Raw genomic sequence first — 24289 nt, forward strand, 5'->3', positions numbered from 1 at the left:
TCACTCATGTCAACCAAGATGGCGGCCAGCCGGCCTTAACATTTTGGTTAAAGAGGGAAACCACCTAAGTCACACTAGATACATCTAGCAAGGAGACACACCTCAGATATCTGCAGATGTGATCAAAACAGCCCTGTCTGCAGAACGGGACCACCCATAGATAGGCCCCTGAGCAAACTCCCCACTTGTCATTGAACTCCCCACTTGCCATGGTACCTATTAAGAGACCCAGAAGGGTGGAGTGCACCACTTTCAAGGCATGACTGAGGCAGGCTCAAGACCGCTGCTGAGACAGCCAAGCTCCACACACCAGAGAGATGCTCCATGCCATGCTGATCACCCTTGGCACTGGCCACTGGAGGCTCTGCCCTGCTGGATGGAGGACATCGTCTGCTCACTTGGCTCCGGAGACCCTGATGACTCCCTTGCCCACCGTGCTGTCTCCTGAACCTGTAGACTGACACTCTGGGCCTCTGGTTCATTATTCCCTATTGATTGCTGTGTGTGTATGTGTTATATCTCTCTTAGATTGTTAGAATGTGAGTAGGATATTGTATGTTGATATCCTACTTTGAGTGAACCTGCATTCCATAAAAGCTGAGTGAATAGCATAGTTACCTTGTGTGACTCGTCTATTCCTTGGTGCCAAGGAGCTCCCAGGCAGCACTCGGCTGACTTATAGGAAAGATTGTTTCACGAACATATGCTCACAACAGCAGCACCTCATGAAAAAATAATCTTTCTCCTCTCGTGCGCAGCTGTCGATCATGGAACTGTCTGTAAAATTTACCGTCTTTTCTGGGTTTGTTGATCATTTCAAAGAACAGGCTTTTAGTTTTGTTGACTTCCTCTATTATTTTTTATTCTCCACTTCATTAGTTTCCACTCTAAACTTTATTGTTTTTTTTTTTTTTTACTTGGAGTAGGTTTAGTTTGCTCTGCTTTATGTGTTTTATGATAGGAGGTTAGGCTTGATATGAGATCTCTCTTGTTAATATAGTCCCATCCAGCTACAATTTCTCTCTGAGCACTGCTTTAGCTGCATCCCATAAATTATTGTGTGTTGTGTTCATTTTAATTCATCCCAACATGTTTTCTAATCTCCATTGTGATTTCATCTTTGACCCATTAGTCATCTGGGAGGACGCTGTTTGATTTCCACACATCTGTGAATATCTACTAGTTTCTACTGTTGATTCCTAATTGTATTACAAGTGGTCAGAGAACGTATTTTTGTATTATTTCGGTCCTTTTTCAATTTATCGAGACTTGTTTTTATGGCAAGCTATTGTGGTCTATCCTATAGAATGTTCTATGTGTGCTTAAAAGAATGTATATTCTGCCGTCGCTAAGTGAAGTTTTCTATAGACGACCGTTATGTCCGATTGGTTTACAGCATTGTTCAGACCTTCCTGTTTCCTTGCTGATCTGTTTAGTTGCTTTATCCGTTATTGGGAATGGGGCACTGAAGTCTCCAACCATTCTTGGTGAGTTGTCTCTTTCTCCTTTCCGTTCTGCCAGTTTTTGCTTCATGTTTTTGGGGGACTCCATCGTTAGGTGCATATATGTTTTGCTCATTGTATATCCCGGCGAATGAACCCTTTGGCCATTACGAATGTTCCTCTGTGTCTCTAGTAACAATTCTTATCTTAAAGTCTATTTTGCCTGATGTTGGTATAGCCACTCCAGTTCCCTTTTGGATATTGGTTGCATGATATATTTTTATATCCCTTTATTTTCAACCTATTTGTACCTTTGGAGCTAAAATGTCTCTTACGGCCTCACGAGTTTGGATCATGTTTTTTCATTCGTTGGTTCTGCTAATCTCTGCCACTTAATGGAAATTTTAATCTAGTTACATTTAATATAATTACTAATAAGAAGGACTTCTGTCATTTTGCTATGTGTTATTTTTGTTAGCCAAATGCCTAACTATACACTAAGCCCTTTATATACATTATCACATTTTTATGACCATTTTATAATCAAGGAATCCAGGACTTACAAAAATGCAGCAGCGCCTGTAGCCAGTGGTGAAACGGAGCTATGAGCCCAGCACTGCACCCACCAGCTCTTGCCTGAAGTTTCCTCACTGGTCCTCCAACTTCCCCTGTTGTCTTCCCAGGGCAATTTACAACTGCAGCCAGGAGGACCCTTTAAAAATGTAAATCTAATCGTAACTCCCTTGCTGATGCTTCGTAATGAGTGACACCTGGTTACTGAACACATTCAAACACAGGGCTGCTTCCTTCCCATCCAGGCTACTTGAGAGCTCAGAGCACTGTTGATGTGTCATTTGCTTGCCTCTAAGTACATTTCAGCCTAGGCCTTACAAGAGCCAAGAAGAGCCTGGCTGATATAGCTCAGTGGATTGAGCATAGGCCTGCAAACCAGAGCATCACAGGTTTGACTCCCAGTCAGGGCACATGCCTGGGTTGCAGGCCAGGTCCCCAGTGGGGGCCATGTGAGAGGCAACCACACATTGATGTTTCTCTCCCTCTCCTTCTCCCCCTCTTCCTCTCTCTAAACATAAATAAAAAATATTTTAAAAAGCAAGCAAGCAATCAATGCATAAATAAGTGGAACAACAAATTGGTGTTCCTCTCTCTCCCTTCTGTTCTCTTTCCAAAATCAGTCAATAAAAAATTAAAAAAAAAAAGAGCCAGCAACACTTCTTAGAGAGTAGCAATCATCAGAGAGCTTAACTTTTCTTCTCCACCAGCCACACCCAACTTTGTGTTTTCGCCTGTTCTCTCCCTCTTCAGTCCATGAAGACCCTGCAGGATTTGCTCACTGACATTCGTGCACTCAAGGCCACCACTGAAACCCTCCGGAAGGATGTGGACATGCTGATGGACATGGTTAACAAGGTAGACCCTCCCCACCATCCTCCAAGCTGGCCATGCTGTTCGTACTGCTGGTGGATGAGTGACAGAATAAACCTAGGAAGCCTGTTATTAGTCAAAGGACACAGTTATGGGGGCAGGAGAGGAGCTGACAGGGTCCAGCCACTCGGCTCATCCCCCTGAACTCTCCATGGCTTCCACCATGCTGTGCTCCTCACACTGCAGTATTAGGACACCATTTGCAAGGGACAGAAACTTAGTTCATTCTGGCTTAGGTAAAAAGTCCATGATGGTTTCAGGTACTGCTAGATCAAGGTGGTCATACCAGATCAACACCTCTCTCTCAGTGATGATTTTCCTTTGAGTTAGCTTCATATTTAGGTAGGTAGGTATTCCGTAAGTCTTGGCTACTCCAGGCTTATGTTCCATCAACTTAGGAGAAAGAGAACCTTCCATCAACCTAGGAGAAAGAGGAGGACCTCTTCCTCCTCTAGAAAGCTCTGTTTACACTGAGAAGTGGAAAAAACCTAGCACAGGCCTGCGTGCTAGCTCTCTCTGTAGCTACAAGGACATCAACCCAGGCATGTTCTAACTCCTTACCATGATGTGGAAGGACATGGAATTTCTGAAGTGTGATCTCGTAGCTGAGCAGTCAGAGCTGGGTTCAGAAGCCAGCTCTACACACCCCTCAGGTTCGTATTGTGGCTGAGGTGTTACAAGCAGCCTCCCAATTACACGATTTTGTTATTGCCTCCAGTACACAGTTCAGTGTACACATTTGATTGTCAGAGCAACTGTGAGAACTTCAGTTTTGGGCTAGGTAGCTCCCATCTGAGGAAAAAGGGCACTGTTAGGAAACTGCGTCATGAAACACGAAAAGAACCCTTGGACAAATCTGTTGAGAAACAATGCCCACTCAGCTTACCTCTTGGAGATTCTTAATGTACATTTGTCCATTAAAGGCTCTGAGAAGTCCTACAGTATAAACACCCATGGAAGGCTTTTTAAGCCCAACATTTTCCAAACTTATTTGCCTAGAAAACCCTTTTCCACACCTTTCTTACTCTCTGGGAAACACTTTTTCTTCCTTCTCCAACTCTTAGTCACCTAGACCTAAGTCCTTGTATTTAAGCAGTGGGAGAAGCAGGGCCGGGACCAGAACTTGCACTCCTAACCCATGGGTTTGGCTCATTCGACAGATGCACCTGGAAAAAGTAGCCACTTTTTTTGAGGATTTGAAAGGGCAGAATCGGAAGATGAACGTGCTGCAGCGGGATGTGGTGAGGGCCTCCGTCCCATTTTTCTGCCCTTGTCCCCTGACCTCCAGGCCCAGGGGTGCCTGCCTAGGACTGGGAGGGGAAAGGAGGGGAACACATTCTGGGAGGGCCCATTTATCTGCACATGCGAAGGACAGTGCGGATGAGGGAGTCACCCAAGGGCATCATACCCTTCAGGTTTACATCCCTCATTCCCAACTCTCTCCTCTACCCCCTAGGCTACTCTCCAGAACAAGATTCTCACCATCCCCAAAACTGAGGACTTGGTGCTCTGGAGTAACCTCCACGAGGCTATGTTCACCCCAGTAAGTGAAGGAGGATAGAGGAAGGGGAAGTGGGTGTGAGGGAGCAGGCGGGGTGACCGCTGAGCTGGCTTCGGGCAGCCCTGGCCAGCCTAACTACTTTTTCCACAGGGAGCTACTTCCCTACAGCTGTCGGATTCCGATCTGTGGCAGATTACAGATCAGCTCCAAGAGACTGACCAGCCCCAGACCACCACGCACCTCGAGAGCGTTGGTCCGAGCCAGGTCTCAGAGGCTGTCCAACTCCCCAAGCTCCTGGACACCACTTGGCATTACCAGGTCCCAGAGCAACTACAAGAGGAGGAGTCTTCCCAGGCAGTTCCACTCACTGGGGCCCAGGGGTTGGGGCAGCCTCCGGTGCTGGAGCATCGGCCAGAAGTCAAGACTGGGCCTGCACCCGGACCAAGGCCTGGTTCCATGCTGAGGCCAAAGCCTAAGGCCATGCCTGCACTTGGGGCCATGCCCGGGCCTCGCCTGACACCTGACTCCACACTAGCACCTTGGCTTCCATTCATACCGAGGCCTGCCCAAGGACCTGGGCCTGCCCCTGGGCTTGAGCCTGCGTCCGGACCTGGGCCTGCCCCTGGACTTGAGCCTGCATTCGGACCTGGGCCTGCCCCTGGGCCTGCCCCAAGCCCTCAGTTTGCACCACCAGGATTCTGGCCTTTTATGCCTGGTAGCTGGCCTCCTCCCAGAGGCGTGCCCTGGCCTACCCCTGGGCCTTTCTGGGACTTAGGTTACATCCAGCCTAGCCAAGGCCCAGTGGGTCCCATGTCTGCTCAGCCCTCAGGCTTGAGGGCCCCACCACGAGCCACAGAGGTTGGCTCTGCTTGGCCTCATCATCCGTCGTGGTCACAGTCTCACCGTGCAGGGGTGCACGAGCTCCCAGTTGTCTCAGAAAGTGGGGAAGAAGATTACTTAGATCACAAGAAAACTCCTCAGGATGAAGCCCGCAGAGCTGAGGCCCCCAAGGAAACGCCTCCTAAGGATCCCCAGTCTGCCCTTCAGCATATGAAAACCACGGCTGCCATTGCAGCCGCCGCCGCCGCCGCCTATGCAGCTGCTGCGAGCTCAGCAGCCCGGGCAGCCGGGATCGCCGCCAAGGTCGTCAAGGATGCCCCCGCCACCAAACTGGCCACGGTAGCAACAACTGTGGCTGCATCTGGGCCCCTGGGGGTCTTTGCAGATGTCGTGGGTGCTGGGTCTTCCCGTGGGGCCACAGGCTCTGTGGCCTTCCCTAAAGACACTGAGATGGAAGACTTGCACGAGATGGACTACGACAACCTCTGGTCGTCTCCACTTGCTCCTGTCTTCATCCCGCCCGATACTACCCTCTCCCAGTCCATGCTTGTGGCCAAACAAGCCGTGACTCCTGAGGACAAGAAGAAGGCCGTCAAGTATTCCATGAGCCACATAGCCCACATGCCTGTTCAACATGACTCCCTGAAAGAAGAGCTTGTCCAGCTGTCAACCAACCTGGAACAGCGCATAGATTTTCTAGGTAGGCCCAGACTGGCTCTGGGAAAGGTGGTAAAGGGCTCAGGCCCTCGCTCTGGCCCTTAAGAAGCGCCTCCTTTCCTTTGTTTAACTGCCCCAGCAAAATTTACGTTCAGCCATTCGCCGTTCATTCCTTTGGTGTAAGCATTAGCCTCTTTCTAGTCGACTCTGTCCTTTAAAATGAATGTGTAGTGAGGTCTCATCTTAGGACAGAGGGGCAGTTTTGAGTCTAAAGCAGGTGCTTAAAGAGGAAACTTTTATGTCAAAATCAGTATTGAAAATCGCCCATAAAAGCCAGTACTACTGTATAGTGTTTTGACAAATCCAGGTCCTCCAGAGTGTCCAACAGTGCTGAACAGGCCCCAGATGAAATGATCGATTTGGGATTAGGAACAACTGCCAGGCAAACATGGAGACGCCTAGACACCCTAGGCACATCTGGGTGGCAGTGGGGCCAGTAGATTTATGCTTCATTTCACGCCCACGATGGGAATACACTCACTGAGGGGTATGGAGGGACACGGTGGCCCACTTCAGTGGTTCTCAACTCTGATCCTGCCTCAGCAACCCCTGGGGGGCTTGGTAAAGCACAGACTGTGGGGCCCATCCCCAGCTTCTGACTCAGGCTACTGGCAGGGGCATGGGGGGTGGGCAAGAATGTGCATTTCTAACCCTTCCTGGGGAAATGTTGCTGGCTTGGGAACCCACTCTGAGATCCATTTCCCTACCCTCTTTAAATCATTTTCTTGCTGTTTTGCTCTCTGCCAAATATAATTGTTGAATTAACCTAAGTCCAACCCATGTACAGTGCTGCCCCTGATGGGCAGTACTCTTCCACAAACCTCGAAAAGAAAAAGAATTTTGCATAGCTACAAAGAACCACTGGCTGGTGTGGCTCAGTTTGTTGAGTGTCGTTCTACAAACCAAAAGGTTACTGGTTCGATTCCTGGTCCGGGTACATGGTCCCCAGCTGAGGCCAGTGAAACAATCAACCACTGATTGATGGTCCTCTCTCACATCAATGATTCTCTCCCTCCCTTTCTCCCTCCCTTCCCCTCTCTCTGGAATAAAAAACAAAAACAAAACAAAACAAAAAACCACCTACATTGGTATCAGTGAATACTGGAGCACAGCTTAACGAATTTAAATTTAAAGTGTAAAGCTGTAATAGCCCAAAGTCTACCACTGATCAGCTGCTATTTTTGTTAAGAAAGCTACAGTTAGGTTGTAAACATACCATGGCTGCATTTTTTCATACATCCCTAGTGCTGACTTGCACATTAGGTTTTTTGGCCTCTCATCTGGAACTGGATATAGCATACTTTTTTTACATTATTTTTTTCACTACCATTTACCTCACCTATACCCCCTTCCACCTCCACCGACCCCTTCCCCACAATGTATTTTTTTACCCCTCTCCTCTTTTGTTAAATCTTCCTTTTTATTTTGCAGTGAATAATATATTTATAAATAAGGTACTTTATAGTTTTGCTCAGGGTGTTTTTTGGGAGGGGAGTTGATTCTGGGTTGCTGGGTTTTTTGTTAATTCTGGAGCATGTTCTTTAGATCTGCTCTGTCTAATATGATAACCTGGAAACACTTGTGGCTATTGAGCACTTGACCTGGGGGGAGTTCAAGGTCAGATGTGCTCGAAGTGGGAAACACACAATGGATACTGAAGGCTTAATACAGAAATAAGAATGTAAAATATCTCAATAATTTTTATTATACATTTAAATGATATTATTTTAGATATATTGGGTTTAAATGTCTTATTAAAATTAATATCACCTGCTTCTTCTTAGATTTTTAAAATGTGACTCCTAGAAAACTTTAAATGACCTCAAAGGCCCCCAAGCTCACAGCGTGATATCTCTCTATCGGACAGCGCTGCCTCCAACATCTCGGAACAGAAGCAGGTGGGGCCCTAAACAAAGCATCTTCCCCCATTCCTGCCCCCAACAGCCACGCTCTCCTTTGCTTTCAGCTAGTATGGGAGCCTCTGCCAAGATTGGGACAACAGTGGACATACTGCAAGAAAAGGTTGGCAATCTCCAGAAATCCAGGATGCAGGTCAGTGTCTTGAGCAGAAAGAGCTTTTACTAAGAACATGATGACGGGAGACAAGCGGATGGCCAGCTATGCCCCAGAACTAGACAGCATCTGTCTTGTAGCTCAAAAGAGGCCTGGGGCAATGAGGGGCGGAGGAGGCACTGCAGCCCAGCAGCCCAGCAGCCCAGCCGCCAGCTCTGGCCGGTGCAGGGGCGCCCGTGCATGGGCCTGGGTCCCCGTGGTGATTAAGATGGCAGGTCAGAGGCACACTGGCCTGGTACATTCTTCAAGCCCCATCTGGCCCATGGTGACCTCAGCAGCAGAGGCCTAGGATGTCTGTTTCTGCCCCTTTAGGAAGAGGAACTCGAGAGAATCTGGGGCCACCAAATAGCAGTGGTAAAGGATCACTACGTCATGCTGGACAGGGCAGTGGAACGAATCCATATTCGCCTGGATGAGTTAAAGGTTCGGAGGTCTGGGTCCCAGAACGGGCAGCTGAAGGGACAATTCATCGGGATATTGGACCATATTAGGGTTTCACATATGCACCGGAGGCAGGGGAACCAGTGGACATGTTAGCGGCATTTTCCTGCCCATAAATTACACTTCAGTTAGAATCAAACAACCCCGCCTCCCCCACCATGTGCACACACATGAAAACAGAAGGGCCTGGATGGCGTCCCTCTTGTTGACCACTGGGCCGCCCACCCCTAGAAGGGGGCCTGGCGTAGAGTGAAGGTTGGAAATGTGTTGAAAGAATCCAGTGACTCAGAGGATTTCTTGCACCAACTGTTACATCATTCACAACTCTCCCCTATACCACCTCATTTCTGGCCGATCAATGCCTAAAGGCCTTTTTGGAATAGCAGAGTTGCTGACATGAAAAGTGTGGAGGCCATACGGAACGCTTATTACCAGGGGCTCACTCCACCAGACACTTTCTCCAGGAGCCTGAGGGGTTCTGACCTTCTGAGCTGGACCTCAGGGCCAGACATTTGGAGAAGGGACCAAAGTCATTCCCAGCAGGAGATGACCTTCTCCCACAGTAGAAAGAGAAGTCCCAAACACGGCCAACCGAGGCGGTTTCCAGGAGGACTTCTGCTTTCCTGTCAGGGGGCTATGGGTAGAATGGAGTAGGATGCAGGGGCCAAAAGGGGAGGACCCATACAGGGCAACTCAGACTGTGAAAGAACTTCTTCCATGCAGGGAACTGGTTCCCAGCCTACCTGCAGGTGGAGGGTGGAGCTCTGGGGCGCTGTGCATGCGGAGGAGACCAAGGCTATAGGACTGTGTGAGCACCAAGGACAAGCACAACATCGTCTCTTGCCAACGCTGGGCCCTTTTTCGTCACTGCTTCAAAGAGGCCAGGTTGCCATGTCTGAGGCATGTATTGGTGCCCTTCTTCAGTGGAGATGAGCCAATTTATTAAACGTGTCTGATGTGTACCCAGCACTATACCCTGCCCTGCAGGCACGGGGGAGGCGAGGTCACAGTACCTGGCTCCTAGTAGTCGTCACTTGCTGAAAGAAACTCCGGAGGAGGAGGCCCAACCACCAGCACCAAGTAGATCAGGCAGCCTCTGTCTCAACTACCTTTCTGTCCTTTGGGCCCACAACAAAGAAGTAATTGCTTATGAAAGTTAAACCTGGAAGAAAACACTTTGTATATAACACATATTTCATTAACTATATCTTAAATGAAATGTGAAACAGATCAGCGGCCCCGTGGAGCCCTTCCAGTAGAGAAATGAGGGCACGCAGACACATCGGGAGCAGCTGTTACTGCGTTACCTGGACGTCTGTGAGAAAATGTTATGAACATAACAGGTGATGGAAAAAGTCCTCTTATTCATTCATTGAGTCACTCTGCCACTGTTACCGAGCCTTCACTCTGCACCAGACACCCTTCTAGGGCCTGGTGATACAGCAGCCAACAGGACAGACACCATCTAGGCTCTTCTGTGTCTGAGAGTAAGCAGTGGTATTTGCATTTTTGATCAAAGTATACTTTATGCACAGTAAATGCCCAGGTTTTAAGTATAAGAGGTGGATCAATTTTTGCCTATTTACATACCCATGTCCCCACCACCCAGTCAAGATGGGCACATGTCCATCGCCTTATTAAATGTTTATCTATTGATTTTTAGAGAAAGAGAAGGAAGAAAAGAGAGAGAAAAACATCAATTCGTTGTCCCACTTTTTAACGCATTCACTGGGGACTGAACCCACAACCTTGGCATATCAGGACAACATTCTAACCAACTGAGCTACCCAGCCAGGGCCATATCTACTACCTAAGAGTGCATCTCTTAGAGTGCTTCCCACTAAAAACACAGCAGGAAAATAAGTGAGAACAGAACTCTTTCTTTTTGACTTGATAGAAAACATTACTTTCTCTTTGCAAGAGGATGTGATGGAGCTTTGCATTAATTAGAATTAGGTTCAACTTTGAATAACATAACCCCCCCCCCCCAAATAACTGACTGAAACAAGGTATCTCAGAAAAACAAGAAAGTCAGAGATGATTATCTACAGCGGGGTCTCAAATTCCCTGATATGTGATTTCCATTCACAAGGTCACCTCAGGCTCCAAGGTGGCTGTTGGTGCTCTATGCATGAACTCCACACTCAAGCCAGCAGTGAGAAGGACACCTGCCCACTTTCCTGTTTACCCCAAGGGTCACTCCAAGCTATAAGGGAGGCTGTGAAATGTAGTCTTGATTCTGGGAGGTCACACGCCGGTTAAAAGTGGGAGGGTCTGTTGCTGAGGGTGAGAGAAAGACCAGATATGAAGGGAGAAGTAGAAGCCTGTTTTCCGATTTGGAGGAAAAGAGACCTCTGGGGACACGGCCCAGTGGGTGTGAGGCTCTTCCTAACCCACTGTGAGGGCCCAGTAAGTGGGGAGAGGGCAGAGTTGATAGGGGGAGTTGGTTCTTCTCGGAGTCGCGGGGATGGGAGCGTGTCCCCCCAACAGCGGGGCACACTGTGTGCCACATGTAAGCGCTTGGCTGGTGAATAGCCTGGGATTTCTCCTGGGACCTCACTACAGGCCAGAAGAGATGAACTTGCCTGAAACACCTGGGGAGCTGAAGCACCAACTTTGGCTTATTCTTTCCCTCCTCACGTCTGCCTCCCTGTGCAGTGAAGTTGCCATGCCCGTCTCCCACATGACAGCTTCTCCCAAGCCCCACATGTCTTCCCTTCTAACCTGGGCACCAGGAGTCCAGGAGCCCAGGCCTTCCCATGTGCCCGCCCCACCTGCTGTCCACCTGGCCTCAGTGTCCCACAGCAAGGGTCGAGTTGAGAGGCGGGCACTATCCTCAAGGCTTCCAAGGTTGGCTGACATGTGCTTTGCTTCTGTTCTTAGATTCTCCAAGCTCAAATAAAAGACCTAGAAATGCGCAAGGCAGATAAAAATGCGATGGAGCAGGAGTTGAAAGAGGTGAGTGAGCAGATTCCTCTCCGCCTCCTGCTCCCCGGTCCTGAGCCCCAGCTCTGCCACCTAGGGAATGGAATCAATCAGCCAAGACAAATCCTGGCAGTGAGACTTCAGAGTCTTGTTCATATGGAACGGCTGCGGAAGCTTCTCAAAAGTTGTCCCGTCGATTCCTATTTTCAGTGACTCAGGGTTAGTGGCAATGTGTTATGTGAACTTAAAAATCATGCACCAACTTCTCTGTCATAGGAAGACCGTGCCTCAGATCTGACCGTTGTCTTTGAGTCAACACAGGCCCCAGGATAGAATTTAAGCCAAGGCTACATGTCCACGGTCCCAACTTGAAAAAACTAACCAAAGTGGTCTGATCTCCCCCAGCTTCCCCTTGCTCCCACCCCAGCTGCTCTGCTTCCCTGAGTCCCTCCTCTCTCTAGAAAGCCGACAGGAGCACCCTGGCAGGCAAAGCAAGCCGGGTTGACCTGGAGGCGATGGCAATGGAAATGAACGAGATGATTCAGAGCATCCTATTCAGGGTCGTGTCCAATGAGGATGACTGGAAGAAGTCTACGGAGCAGCTCAGCAAGGACCTGGGCACCAAGGTGAGTTTCCCCGTAGCAGGTTTATCACTTGCTGCATAACAAATTACTCTGGAATTTAGCGGCTTAAGGCAACAAGCATCTAGTTTCTGAAGGTCAAACATTTGGGAGCAGCTTAGCTGGGTGGCCTTGGGTCTCCCATGAGGTTGCAGTCAAGGTGTCATCTGGGGCTGGAGAAACCACTTCTAAGGTGGCGCCCTTCTGTGGCTGTGGCAAGGCTCCTCACCCCTCATCCCATGAACTCCTCAAGGCCACTTGGGTAGCCTCACAACACTACAGCTGACTTCCCTCAGAATGAGGGAAGAGGAGAGCCTGACGGATCGAGCTTTCACAGACATCAGCTGGAAATCTGTGAAGGGCTCTCCTTCATCAATTTGAGCTGATTACCCTGAAATATGGTTCCTTCAAGGAAAGAAAGAAACAATGCTAAATTATTTCCTTTATGACCAGTTTTCACGCTAACATACCGATGGAAATAGCCACATCCAAAACACAGTGGCCAATGAGGGTTTCTATTTTTATTTTTTTATTTCTTTTTTGTGAGCATTGCCACGAATTATGGGGTTTTATACATTCAGTACTCAATTCATTTGATTAAGTTACTATTTATTTTGTCACTCATATGGTCTCATCTTTGGCCTGTGAGCTGGCTTCTGAGCCCTTCCACTGGACCCTCTGTCATGAGATATCTGTCTTATATCCTAAACGACAAGCTGTTCCAGGCTGATTGTCAGCATTCTCTTCCTCAGACCTGAATCGGCCATACCGCTGTGGAGTCTGGTTCCTTTCAGTGGGGAATGGTGTTTAGAGACCAAAATCTGGGCCCTGGAAGGAACACTTTAAAAATTCAGAAATCCCACTTTACAAAAGAGTCTGGCAGTTTTTCAGAAAGGCAGACGGAGAATTACCATACCACGCAGCATTTCACTCCTAGATATAGATACCCAAGAGAAAACTTGTGTCAGTGTAAAAACTTGGGATGTCCATTGCAGCATTATCCGTAAGAGCTAAAAAGTGGAAACAACCCAAATGTCCATCAAGGATGAATGGATAAACAAAATGTAGTCTAGCAATAAAATCAAATATTATTCATCCCATGTAAAGGAATGAAGCACTAATACATGCTACAACCTGGACAAACCTTGACAGCATCATACTCAGTGAAAGAAGCCAGACAAAAAAGGCCACAGATTGTGTGATTCCATTTATATGCAATGTTCAGAACAAGCAAATCTACAAAGTACAATAGATTCGTGGATGCCTACCTCTGAGGGTCTAGGATGAAATGGGGGGTGACTGCTAATGGGGATGAGACTTCTTTTGGGGGTGATGAGAATGTTACAAGATCCACTGAGGTGATTTGATGGTCCCATAATTCTGTGAATATATTAAATGCCATCGAATGTATATGCTGCACTCATTAAATTATGTGTTGAATGTGTGAATACAGATTGTCTGGGGACCATTGGGAGGAATGTTTCTCGGGCCCGCAGGCCTGTAGTTGAGCATAGGTTTGGCTTTATCACTTGGAGGCAGTAACTGACGCTGTTTCTTTGCCTTTCGTGCTGGCAAGGTCATGCGGCAGCTGCCTTCTAGCGTTAGGGTGTCAACGGGGTACAAAGCATAACCCAAGCTTGTCAGATCCCTCTCCTTAACCACCTCACTCTCTCTGTTTAATCTTGTTACACTCTGTAACTTTGCAGGTCACTGCAAATCCTTTTCCGGAGAGTAGCAGGATATGAATTAGTTGACTAAACATTCTTTTCTTCCCTTTGGCTATTGCAGCTGGTCCACAGGGATTTGGATGATCTAAAGAAAGACATAAATGAGGTCGAGCAATTAGTCAGGAAGCTGCTAATCGAAGGCCTCCGGTTTGATCCCGACAGCGCTGCCGGCTTCAGGAAGTGAGCCCCTTCTGGGTAGGGGCGGAGCTTGCGGAGACTGGGGGGATCCTCCAGGGAGGAAACAAGAGGGGGATCCCAGAGGCTTCTGGGAGCGAGAATTCCAGACCTATGGACATGGGAGGTGGGATGGGCTTCCCAGCTGGGTGTGGAAAGGTTTGGGGTGGGGTTGAGAGCACTGGTCTTGATTGGCAGAGGGGCTCCAGGAGGAGCTCTTTTGCCACAAATGAGGAGGTTCAGAGAGGGAAGGAGCCATGCAAGTGGGAGCCTGGATCGATCTGGGAACACAGCCAGGTCCCTCCACCCCCATCCACACAGCACCCCCTGACAGAGGGATGCAATGTCTGGGGAGCTCCTGTCCCCGATCACCCCTCATGCCTCTGTGAAGGCTACTGTGTCTACTGTGAAGGTTAGCTTTTCAGGAGGTCCCTGGTTTTAAAGACCTCCACTAATTATGATTAAGGCAGGGAGATACACTACACTTTTATTTCCTCACCTCTGCCCCAGGTGGCCGCAAATGGTGGTCAGCAGAGGCTGACCAACTGAGCCGAGCTGGCCCAGGCCAGTGGGTGTAGGATGTGGGTGGAAGTCCTGGCCCTGATTCACAGACAGACCTGCATCCTTCCCCCACACACACTGCCTGGGGACGGGGCAGCCTCACAGGGCCTACTGGGGTGCCACAGCTGATGAATGGCTGTCTTCCAGGAAACTGTTTGAGCGGGTGAAATGCATTTCCTGCGACCGGCCTGTGGAGATGATGACTGGCCCGTGAGTACCGCCGTCAGGGGGTGTCCACACCCTCTTTCGGACGGACAAACACTCACCCTCCCCCCAGCCCCTTCCCGCCCACCGCCCCCAGTGCCTGCGTTGTTCTGGGAGCATTTATAGGCACATCCACTTACTTGTCCGGTAGACATCGTTTCATTTGCTCCCTGTCCCTGATCGAGCCACCACCATCCCTTCCTTTCTTCATCAGCACTGTCCAGGTGCCCGCTGTCCTAGAGATGGGGTTTAACTCCAAAAGAAAAATAGTGTGACCTAGCTGAGTAGCTCTGTTGGTTGGAGCGTCATCCGGGACATGGTGAGGTCACAGGTTTGGTCCCTGCTCAGGGTGCGTGCAGAATGTATTGGGTCTCTCTCTCTCCCTCTCTTTCTCCTTCCCTTTCTCTCAAATCAATAAATATACTCTCGGGTGAGGATTTAAAATAATAATAATAATAATGATGATGATGATGGAAGAAAACTATAGGGGGAAGCAGAACTTTGTCGGAATTCCTCACATGTATCTGCATGGTCTAGTACTTTATTTGATGATGTGAAATGCACATAAGAGTAACCATTTAGAGTAAATGATTCAGGGGAATTTAGTTCATTTACCATAATGTGCAACCACCACCTTTAATTCCAAAACACTTTCATTGTCCCCCCCAAATCCTCTGATTTACTAAGCAATCACTTCCACTGTCCGCTCCCCTCAGCTCCTGACAACCTCGAATTTGCTTCTGCCTATAGAGTTGTCTATGCCTGACATTTCACAGAAACGGAGTCATACAATCTGTTGTCTCTTGTACTTGGCTTCTTCCACAGAGCGTAGTGTTTTTAGGTTCATCCGTGTTGTAGTGTGTGCCAGTACTTTGCTCCTTTTGTGGCTGAATAATATCCCATTGTATGGGTAGGCCGCACGTATAGTTGGTCAGTTTATACACTGTTGGGCATTTGGGTTGTTTCCACCTTTTAGCCTTAGTGAATAGTGCTATTATGACTATGCATGCAGTGTATTTGTTTGAACACCTGTTTCCAATTCTTTTGGGTGTAAACCTGAGAGTGGAAGTGCTTGGTCATATGGTAACTTTGTGGTTAACTTTTTGAGGACCCACCTGACAATATTCTGGTTTAAGAGCTAGGAGCTCACCATGTCCGCGGCCTCTGTGGTGTTAATCTGGCCCTGGTGACCAGTGAGGCTCAGCAATACCCCCATGCCAGTCCATATTCGTGGAGGGGCTTTGGAGCTATAATCAGAATTTTTCTTTCAGACAACAGATACCTAGTTGCAGTATTCGTTATAATAGTTTAAAAAAAAAGGAAACAACCTGAAGTGGTAAGTGAGTTACAGTAAATTCATTTACTGTAAGTAATACATACCGTGCGATTTATACAGTATATTCAGCCAATACAGAGCGTGTTATAAAGGAAGCCACATAGCAGGAACTTCCGAGATGAGGAAATGATCTCCAGCTGCGGTGTCCAGTGCAGTAGCCACTGGCCACATGGGGCTGTTGAGCACCTGAAACATGGCTGATACGACTGAGAAACTGAATTTGAAACTTATTTAAATTTGGTTAATTTAAACAGCCATGTGGCCAGTGGCTGCCATGTTGGCTAGCACGGTTGAGGAAGAATATGAATGACCTGGGAAAGGTTTTGCAGTAACTTAAATGAGAAAATCAAGTAGTAGGTGTGTTATGATCCCATTTTTTATATATTTTATTGATTATACCATTACAGTTGTTCTATTCCCCCCCTTCAATCCCTTCCACCCACACCCTCCCTCCCCCACCATTCTGCCCCCCTTAGTTTATAACCACGTGTCTCAAGTTCTTTGGATTCTATATTTCCCCCACTATTCTCGCCCTCCCCCCTATCTATTTTCTACCTACCATCTATGCTATTTTCTGTGCCTTCTCCCCCTCCCACCCCCCTGTTTCTAACCCTCCATGTGTTCTTCATTTCTATGGTTCCACTCCTGATCTAGCTGTCCTCTTGGTTTGCTTTTGTTTTAGGTGTGGTTGTTAATAACTGTGAGTTTGCTGTCCTTTCACTGTTCATATTTTTCATCTTCTTTTTCTTATATAAGTCCCTTTAGCATTTCATATAATAAGGGCTTGGTGATGATGAACTCCTTGAACTTGACCTTATCTGAGGAGCACTTTATCTGTCCTTCCATTCTAAATGAAAGCTTTGCTGGATAGAGCAATTGTGTATGTAGGTCTTTGGATTTCATGACTTGGAATACTTCTTTCCAGCCCCTTCTTGCCTGGAAGGTCTCTTTTGAGAAATCCGCTGACAGTCTGATGGGTACTTCTTTGTAGGTGACTGTCCTCTTATCCCTTGATGCTTCTAGGATTCTCTCCTTCATTTTAGTCTTGGCTAATGTAATTATGATGTGCCTTGGTGTGTTCCTTCTTGGGTCCAACTTCTTTGGCACTCTCTGAGCTTCCTGGATTTCCTGGAAGTCTATTTCCTTTGCCAGACTGGGGAAGTTCTCCTTTATTATTTGTTCAAATGTTTTCCACTCGTGGCTGTTTCTTTCCCCCTTCTGGTACCCCTATAATTCGGATGTTGGAACGTTTAAAGATGTCCTGGAGGTTCCTAAGCCTCTCCTCATTGTTTTGAATTCTCATTTCTTCATTCCTTTCTGGTGGGATGTTTTGTTCTTCCTTCTGGTCCATTCCATTGATTTGAGTCCCCGTTTCCTTTCCATCACTATTGGTTTCCCGTGCATCTCCCTTCATTTCAATTAGTTTAGCCTTCATATATTCCTCTAATTTGTGACTTTGTTCCTCTAATTTGTGACTATAATCTACCAGTTCTGTGAGCATCCTGATAAATAGTGTCCTGAATTGTGCTTCTGAGAGGCTGGCAATTTCTTGGTCGCTGAGAGTTATTGGCTCTTGGACTTTGAGTTCTTCTTGTGCCATCTTTCGGGTTGTTCGTGCCTGTTCCATAGCAGGATCAGAGCCCTAAAATGTTCACTAGAACAGGGCAACTAAGTCGCTGGGTTGTGACGTTGTATGTGGGGGCGGGGTCAAAGAGCGACAATGGCTCTCACCTGTATTGCCGTGCAACTAAGTCGCTGGGTTGTGACGCTGTATGTGGGGGCGGGGTCAAAGAGGAACTATGGCATCATGTCCGCCGCCTGCCGCCACCGCCCTCACCGGTGCCACAGTTGCTGCCATCACCTGGCCCACGCGTTTCGTCCCACTGCTCGCGAGTGTGCCACCGCCGTCAGCCCTCGCCCCCTGGGGCCTGCGTGGTCTGTCTCACTGTGCGCAAATATGCGCCTGCGGTCTGCCCCACACCCCAACTGGTTCCCGTCTGCCTGCGAGCCTGGGTCAGGGGCCCTGTCCTGCCCGACCCTGCTCGCTGCTGGCTCCGCCCCTCTTACCGTCCCCGTTGAAAGGTTAGATGTAGTCGGACTTCCGTATAATTCAATTTTCTGTCCTTTGGTTGTGTCTTTGTTTCTCCAAACCTTTGTTTTATTCAAACTTGGTTGTGGGAGAAGGCACAGTGTTTCCACCTATGCCTCCATCTTGGCGGAAGTCCCATTTTTGTTTTAAAAAAATATATATAAACATTGAAAAAATGCTGGTAGGACACATATCAAAATATGTGTCACATGGTTACAGTGCTTTTTTGCTTATTTGTGCTTTTATATGCTTTCTAAAGTGCAGGCAATGTGTATTACTTTAAATTTTATTGTGGCTTGAATACATACAATAAAGTACGTAAATGTTTACTGTACAGCTTAATAAGTTCTTTTATCCTCACCCAAGGACATGCTTATCGATTTTAGAGAGAGGGTAAGGGAGTAAGAGAAACATCGATGAGAGAGAGAAACATTGATCGGTTGCTTCTTACACGCACCCCGAATGGGGACCAAACCTGCAAACTAGGTATGTGCCCTAACTGGGAATTGAACACGCCACCTTTCAGATTACAGGATATTGCTCCAACCAACTGAGCCACACCGGCCAGGCCTTGGTGAGTTTTGTATGTGTGTAGACACCTTCATAACCCCCATGCGGATCAAGATATAGAACAGGTCCAGCTCCTGAGAAGGCTCCTGTTTTATTTTTATTTTTATTGAGGTAACATACACAAAACATAAGTTAGTCATTTTATGGAGAACATTTCAGTGGTATTTTGTACATTGACAATGTTATGCAGGCACCACCTCTAGTTCCAGAATATTTCCATCAGCCCAGAAGGAAATCCCTTACCTGTTAGCTGTCACTTCCATTCCCCTTGCCCACAAGCTCTGACCACCTCCAGTCTGTGTCTGGTGTTTACTTTTATAACTGGAACATTTTAAATGATAATTGGAACATTTTTAAATGACTTACAAAGATTATCGGGGTTCCCCAGAGCCCTTGTAGGGCGGCCTCAAGGTAAATTCGAGGGTGGCTTCCTGGAGAAGGTGGGAGCCCAGCGCCCTCTGCTGGCCATCTATGCCTACTACTGAGCCCTTGTTCAACAGACACCTCATCACCATCCGCAAAGCCCACTTGCTGTCTCGGCTTCGTCCAGCTAGTGCCAACAGCTACGAGTACCTCCAGCGGCAACAGATGAGGTGAGAAGACTGGAGTTCTGCCCCACAGAAGACACTAGGGACCCAGTATCTCTGCAGAGACCTAAACTCTAGTCCCAGGATCCAAAGACTATCCCAGGGCATTGCCAGCCATCTGCTAGGGAAATGTTTGGGGAGACAGAGCAGCAGACAGGCATGTGAGATGATCACAGAAGAAAGGAATGGACATATTTACTAGGCATCTATTATGAGCCAAGAATCACTAGGGAAGGGTTTCTTATTTAAATCTCACAACCCTCTATGAGCTAGGATTAATATGCCTGCTTCTCGCTGGAGGACTTAAGTAAAGGCAGTGAGGCTTGCTGTGGTTGGGCAGACACTGTGCTAAGCACTTTGACATACTTGACCTCATTAAATCCTTACACTTTGCCCTTTGAGGTATATTCTATTATCATCCCATTTCACAGTTGAAGAAATTGAGGCTCAGAGAACTTAAGCAACCTGCCCAAGGTCACAGGTAGTAAATGGCAGAGCTGGCACCTAAATCTGAGGGTTTCCACTAGACCCAGCTGGCTCCCTGGGGCCCAGCCCCATCCCTCACCCTCTGGACATCCATGGCTTCAAGGTGTTTCTCACCCCCCAGGTTGGGGAATAATAGGAACCACAGCCACACAAAGGGAGGGACATGGGAGCCTGTGCCCCGTGCCCTTATATCCCTTGCCTGATTCTTTCTGGAGACCAAGAGGCTAAGAGCATACATTCAGCAGGTCACACCAGGCCTCCAGGGGTGGCTGGGATCTGGGGGAACATAGGCCTCGATTTTCTTCTCTGCCCCTACTCTGCCTGCTTCTCTCCACCCACCAGGCCCCAGGCCTGCTCCGCTACACCACCCAGAATCAGCTGGAAGAAATTCCCGTCTTCCCTCATTACTGGCCAGGTCCTTGGGCCTAGCCTTAGGCTCCTTGTGGGTAGAGGGGTCTCCAGGTGGTTGCTGACCCTCCTGCCCTGTCCAAGGGAACAGCAGCAGCTGCAGCAGCTTCAGGACCTCGGAGACAAGGAGGACTGGAGCGATGGCCCTGGGAATGACGCCAACCGCAAGCTCAAGTCATATAACCTGTCAACACTCTACCCTTACGGGGACCCTGAGGTGTTGGACTATGATACTGTGAGTCAGGCCGCAGGGTGGACGGTGGGCGATCTGGGGGGGGGGGGGCCATGCTCTTTTTGCTGGGCCTCTGTGTATACTGCACAGGCTCAAAGGCACTCTCTTACTTGGGGCCTGGGCCATCCAACAGGCCGAGGTGGACATCCTGGGAGTGGACGGGATCCTGTACAAGGGCCGAATGAACACCCAGGATGAGGCACAGCCACTGGCCAGTGTGGAGAAGGAGCTGGCTGGTGAGAGGCATCACGTTTTCCTGGACACTCCTGCCTAGTGTCCTGGCTTTGCTGGCCAGCATAAACAGAGGCCCTGGGAAGCAGAGCCCAGAGCTGGCACCATCCCTGCCTGAGGGGGGGTCCTCACACAGCCACTTGCAAAAGCAAGATTCTACTGTATGCCAAGCACTGCACCCAGTGCCAGGGAGACAAAGGGGAGTGAAAACAATGGTTATGCTCTGGAGTCTCCATGTAAGTAGAAGAAGCAGACTGTAAGCAGATAACTGAAGGTGAGGCTGAATAACTGACCTGAAGGGAAGGCCCTGGTACTAGGACTGTTTGTGACAAAGTATGCGGGCTAGGAAGGGGTGCTGGTGGTCACCCCAAAGGTGGGATTCTGGGTTGGTGATGGGAGAGTTGTGACAAGGGACGCTGGCCCAAGGAGAGGGACTGGGTACTGCCCTGAGGCCTCTGAAGAGGGACCAAGTTTTCTCTAGATGGAGGGCTCAGGTGGGAGGAGAACAGTCCAGGTGGAAGGAATAGCAGGTGCAAAGTCTCTGGAGCGGATGCCAGCCAGGCATGGTCAGGCAGTCAGACAGGTGAGTCCACCTGAGGTGCAGAGATTGGGGTGGGGTCGGGCGTGATAAAGAGGACACTTGGTCAGACCACGAAGGCTGTATTCTAATGTCAAGGGCAGGCTAGGGTTGGGCCAGAGGAGAGTGTCACATGTGTGGAATCAGTCCTCTGGTCGCTGCATTGTTGAGGCCCTGGCTCCAGATGGCTTCTCCCGGGAACCCATCCATTCAGTTCCAGCACTGGGCCAGCAAGACCAAAAGGGGCATCCCTTCCTGGGCTGGTGACTGCCTCGCTGCAGGCCCTGCCTTCATCTTTGCATGTCCTGCTCACGGTGTATTCTCCTCTCTCTCTCTTGTAAGGATACGTGTCATTGGACTTAAGGCCCAACTCAACCCAGTATGCTCTCATCTCAACATCCTTTGCTTAATTACATTCACAAAAATCTTTTTTCCAAAACAGGTTACATTCACAGGTTCCAGGGGACACCTTTTTGGGGGCTATCCTTCAATCCAGTATGGGCCTCCCCCTGGTCCAGGAGGGTGGAACAACCATCTTAAATCCCACATAGCCTCTGGGGCAAGGCTGTGGCCTGCTATGCTAATGCTCCTTTCTGGGGGCCTGGCAATGAATGTTGTTGGGAGGGGACTCAGGCTGGGCTTCAGGGATCGATCACCAGGCAGGATAACAATGAGGTGACTAACATTTAATGTCTGACTTCTTTTTTTATAACCCTATTTTATTGTTTATGTTATTACATTTGTCCCAATTTTCCCCCCTTTGACTCTCTCTACCCAGCCTACCCCACCACTCCCTCAGGCAGTCCCCACAACATTGTCCTTGTCCAGGGGTCATGCATATATGTTCTTTGGCTATTCTATTGCCTATGCTGTACTTCCCCCCCCCCCCATGGCTATTCTGTAACTACCAATTTGTACTTTTTAATCCTTGCACCTTTTCTCCCATCCTCCCCAATCCCCCTTCCTTCTGGAAATGATCAAAATGTTCTCAGTATCTATAATTCTGTTTCTATTCTGTTTATTTATTTTGGTTTTTAGATTTAATTATTGATAGATATATATTTATTGCTATTTTATTGTTCATAGTGTTCTTCGTCTTCTCCTTCTTCTCCCTTCTTAAAGAGGACCCTTTAACATTTCCTGTAATACTGGTTTGGTGATGATGAACTCCTTTAGCTTTTTCTGGTCTGGGAAGCCCTTTATCTGTTTCTTGCTTCTAAATGGCAGCTTTGCTGCACGGAATAATCTTGATTGTGGGTCCTTGCTTTCCATCACTTTGAATATTTCTTGCCAATCTCTTCTGGCTTGCAAAGTTTCTTTTGAGAAATCAGCTGACAATCTTATGGGACGTCCCTTCTAGGTAACTAGCTACTTTTCTCTTGCAGCTTTTAAGATTCTGTTTGTCTTTAACCTTTGGCATTTTTATTATGATGTGTATTGGAGTGGAACTCTCTGTGTTTCCTGGATTTGTATGTCTGTCTCCTTCACCAAATTAGGGAAGTTTTCTTTAATTATTTCTTCAAATAGGTTTCCAAATTCTTTCTCTCTTTTCCTTCTGGCACCCCTATGATGTAAATGTTGGAACACTTGAAGTTGTCCCAGAGGCTCCTTATGCTATCCTCATTTTTTTTAAATTCTTTTTTTCTTCTTGCTGTTCTGATTGTTTGTTTTTTGCTTCTTTATGTCCCAAATCTCCGATTTTATTTTTAGCTTCATTTACTCTACTGTTGATATCCTGTAAATTGTTCTTTATTTCAATTAGTGTATCCTTCGCTTCTGACTGGATCTTTTTTATGCTGTTGAGGTCCTGACTAAGTTCCTTGAGCATTCTTGTAACCAATGTTTTGAACTCTGCATCTGATAGATTGCTTTTCTTGTTTTGTTTAGTTTTTTTTTCTGGAGTTTTGTTCTATTCTTTCACTAAGGCCATGTTTCTTTGTCTCCTCATTTTGGCAGCTTCTCTGTGTTTGTTTTTATGTATTAGGTAGAGCTACTGTGTTTCCCAGGCCTGATGGAGTGGCTTAAAGTCATAGGTGTCCTGTGGGGTCCAGTGGCACAGCCTCCGCTGTCACCCAAGTTGGGTCCTCAGGATGCGCCCACTGTGTGGGCTGTGCAGCACCCCCCTTATAGTGGGGCCTTGACTGCTGTTGGATTGGCACATCCAAAACCAGCTGCTGCCTGTGTTCTGCCTGGGGTCACACAGCACTAACTGCAAAGTGATCTGTAGATGGCTGCTACTTGTGTGGGGCTTGGAGGTGACCAGGAGAGGCCAAGCTGTGAATCAAGGCTGGTTGCTGCGAGTGCCAGGCCTGGGGCAGCTTAGCAAGAGGTACGGGACTGCATCCAGATGCTGCTTTGGGGGAGAATTTAGAAAAATCTGAAGCAATGAATCTGACATCTTGCCAGGGCCCAACAAACTAGGGAGGCATTGCACAAATCAGCAGGTAAGGGCACCCTTGGTGGAGGGGCCAGGATGACGTTACACACCTGGGCCGTGTCTCCACTCATTCACTGGACAGCGTCCCTCTCCCTCCAGAGGAAAGGACGTTTCTCCCCACGGCTCATTCATTCTCAAGGCCCATGACCTGCAAAGCAGGACTGAGTCACAACATCTCAGCTACTCTATCCTGCTTGGCGGTTGGGGGAGAAGAAATCCAACTAGCCTTAAATATCCATTAGAAGCCTACCTGGCCAGATCTTTTGACTAGTGTGCTCTTAGCACTCATTTATTTACTCCAAATAACCTTTGAATCCAAACAATCATTGTCTAAACTTAAACTAGCCAGTGTGAGCCCCACCCGGGTCCAGCCTGGTCCCAGATGCATCCACCTGTTCATCCCAGTTTCCACCGAATCCTGCTGTGCATCCAGTCCTTTGCCAGCCCCACGGGGTCACCGAGAGGTGTCCAGCTAGCCTGTGGTTTCCAGACGCCTGTACTGTGGTCAGGATCTCTGGGCAGAGGAACAGCTGATCCCCAATGAGTGATGCCCCCAGTAGGAGGGCAGGGGGGCAAGCTGAGGCTGGTAGGCAGCAAGCTGGCCTTTCAGAGACTCCATGGCAGGCTGAGTACGGGCAGGACTCAGGTGGGAGGTGGTGGCAGAAGGT

General features: G+C 48.2%; 1 protein-coding gene across 1 annotated transcript in view; it reads left to right on the forward strand.

Moving 5' to 3' along the window:
* CUNH16orf96 (chromosome unknown C16orf96 homolog) overlaps window positions 1-24289 on the forward strand; it is a 35032-nt gene that overhangs the window by 5630 nt on the left and 5113 nt on the right. Inside the window, exons 2-14 of the mRNA XM_037029855.1 lie at window positions 2766-2870; window positions 4046-4126; window positions 4342-4428; window positions 4537-5926; window positions 7910-7995; window positions 8329-8439; window positions 11341-11415; window positions 11844-12008; window positions 13791-13909; window positions 14612-14674; window positions 19164-19256; window positions 20229-20379; window positions 20510-20612. Of these exons, the coding sequence (XP_036885750.1) occupies window positions 2766-2870; window positions 4046-4126; window positions 4342-4428; window positions 4537-5926; window positions 7910-7995; window positions 8329-8439; window positions 11341-11415; window positions 11844-12008; window positions 13791-13909; window positions 14612-14674; window positions 19164-19256; window positions 20229-20379; window positions 20510-20612 (2629 nt within the window). The remainder of the gene's footprint in view (window positions 1-2765; window positions 2871-4045; window positions 4127-4341; window positions 4429-4536; window positions 5927-7909; window positions 7996-8328; window positions 8440-11340; window positions 11416-11843; window positions 12009-13790; window positions 13910-14611; window positions 14675-19163; window positions 19257-20228; window positions 20380-20509; window positions 20613-24289) is intronic.

This window comes from Sturnira hondurensis, unplaced genomic scaffold, assembly GCF_014824575.4.
Source record: "Sturnira hondurensis isolate 20B ecotype Veracruz unplaced genomic scaffold, ASM1482457v3 Scaffold0020579, whole genome shotgun sequence".
Taxonomy (NCBI): domain Eukaryota; kingdom Metazoa; phylum Chordata; class Mammalia; order Chiroptera; family Phyllostomidae; genus Sturnira; species Sturnira hondurensis.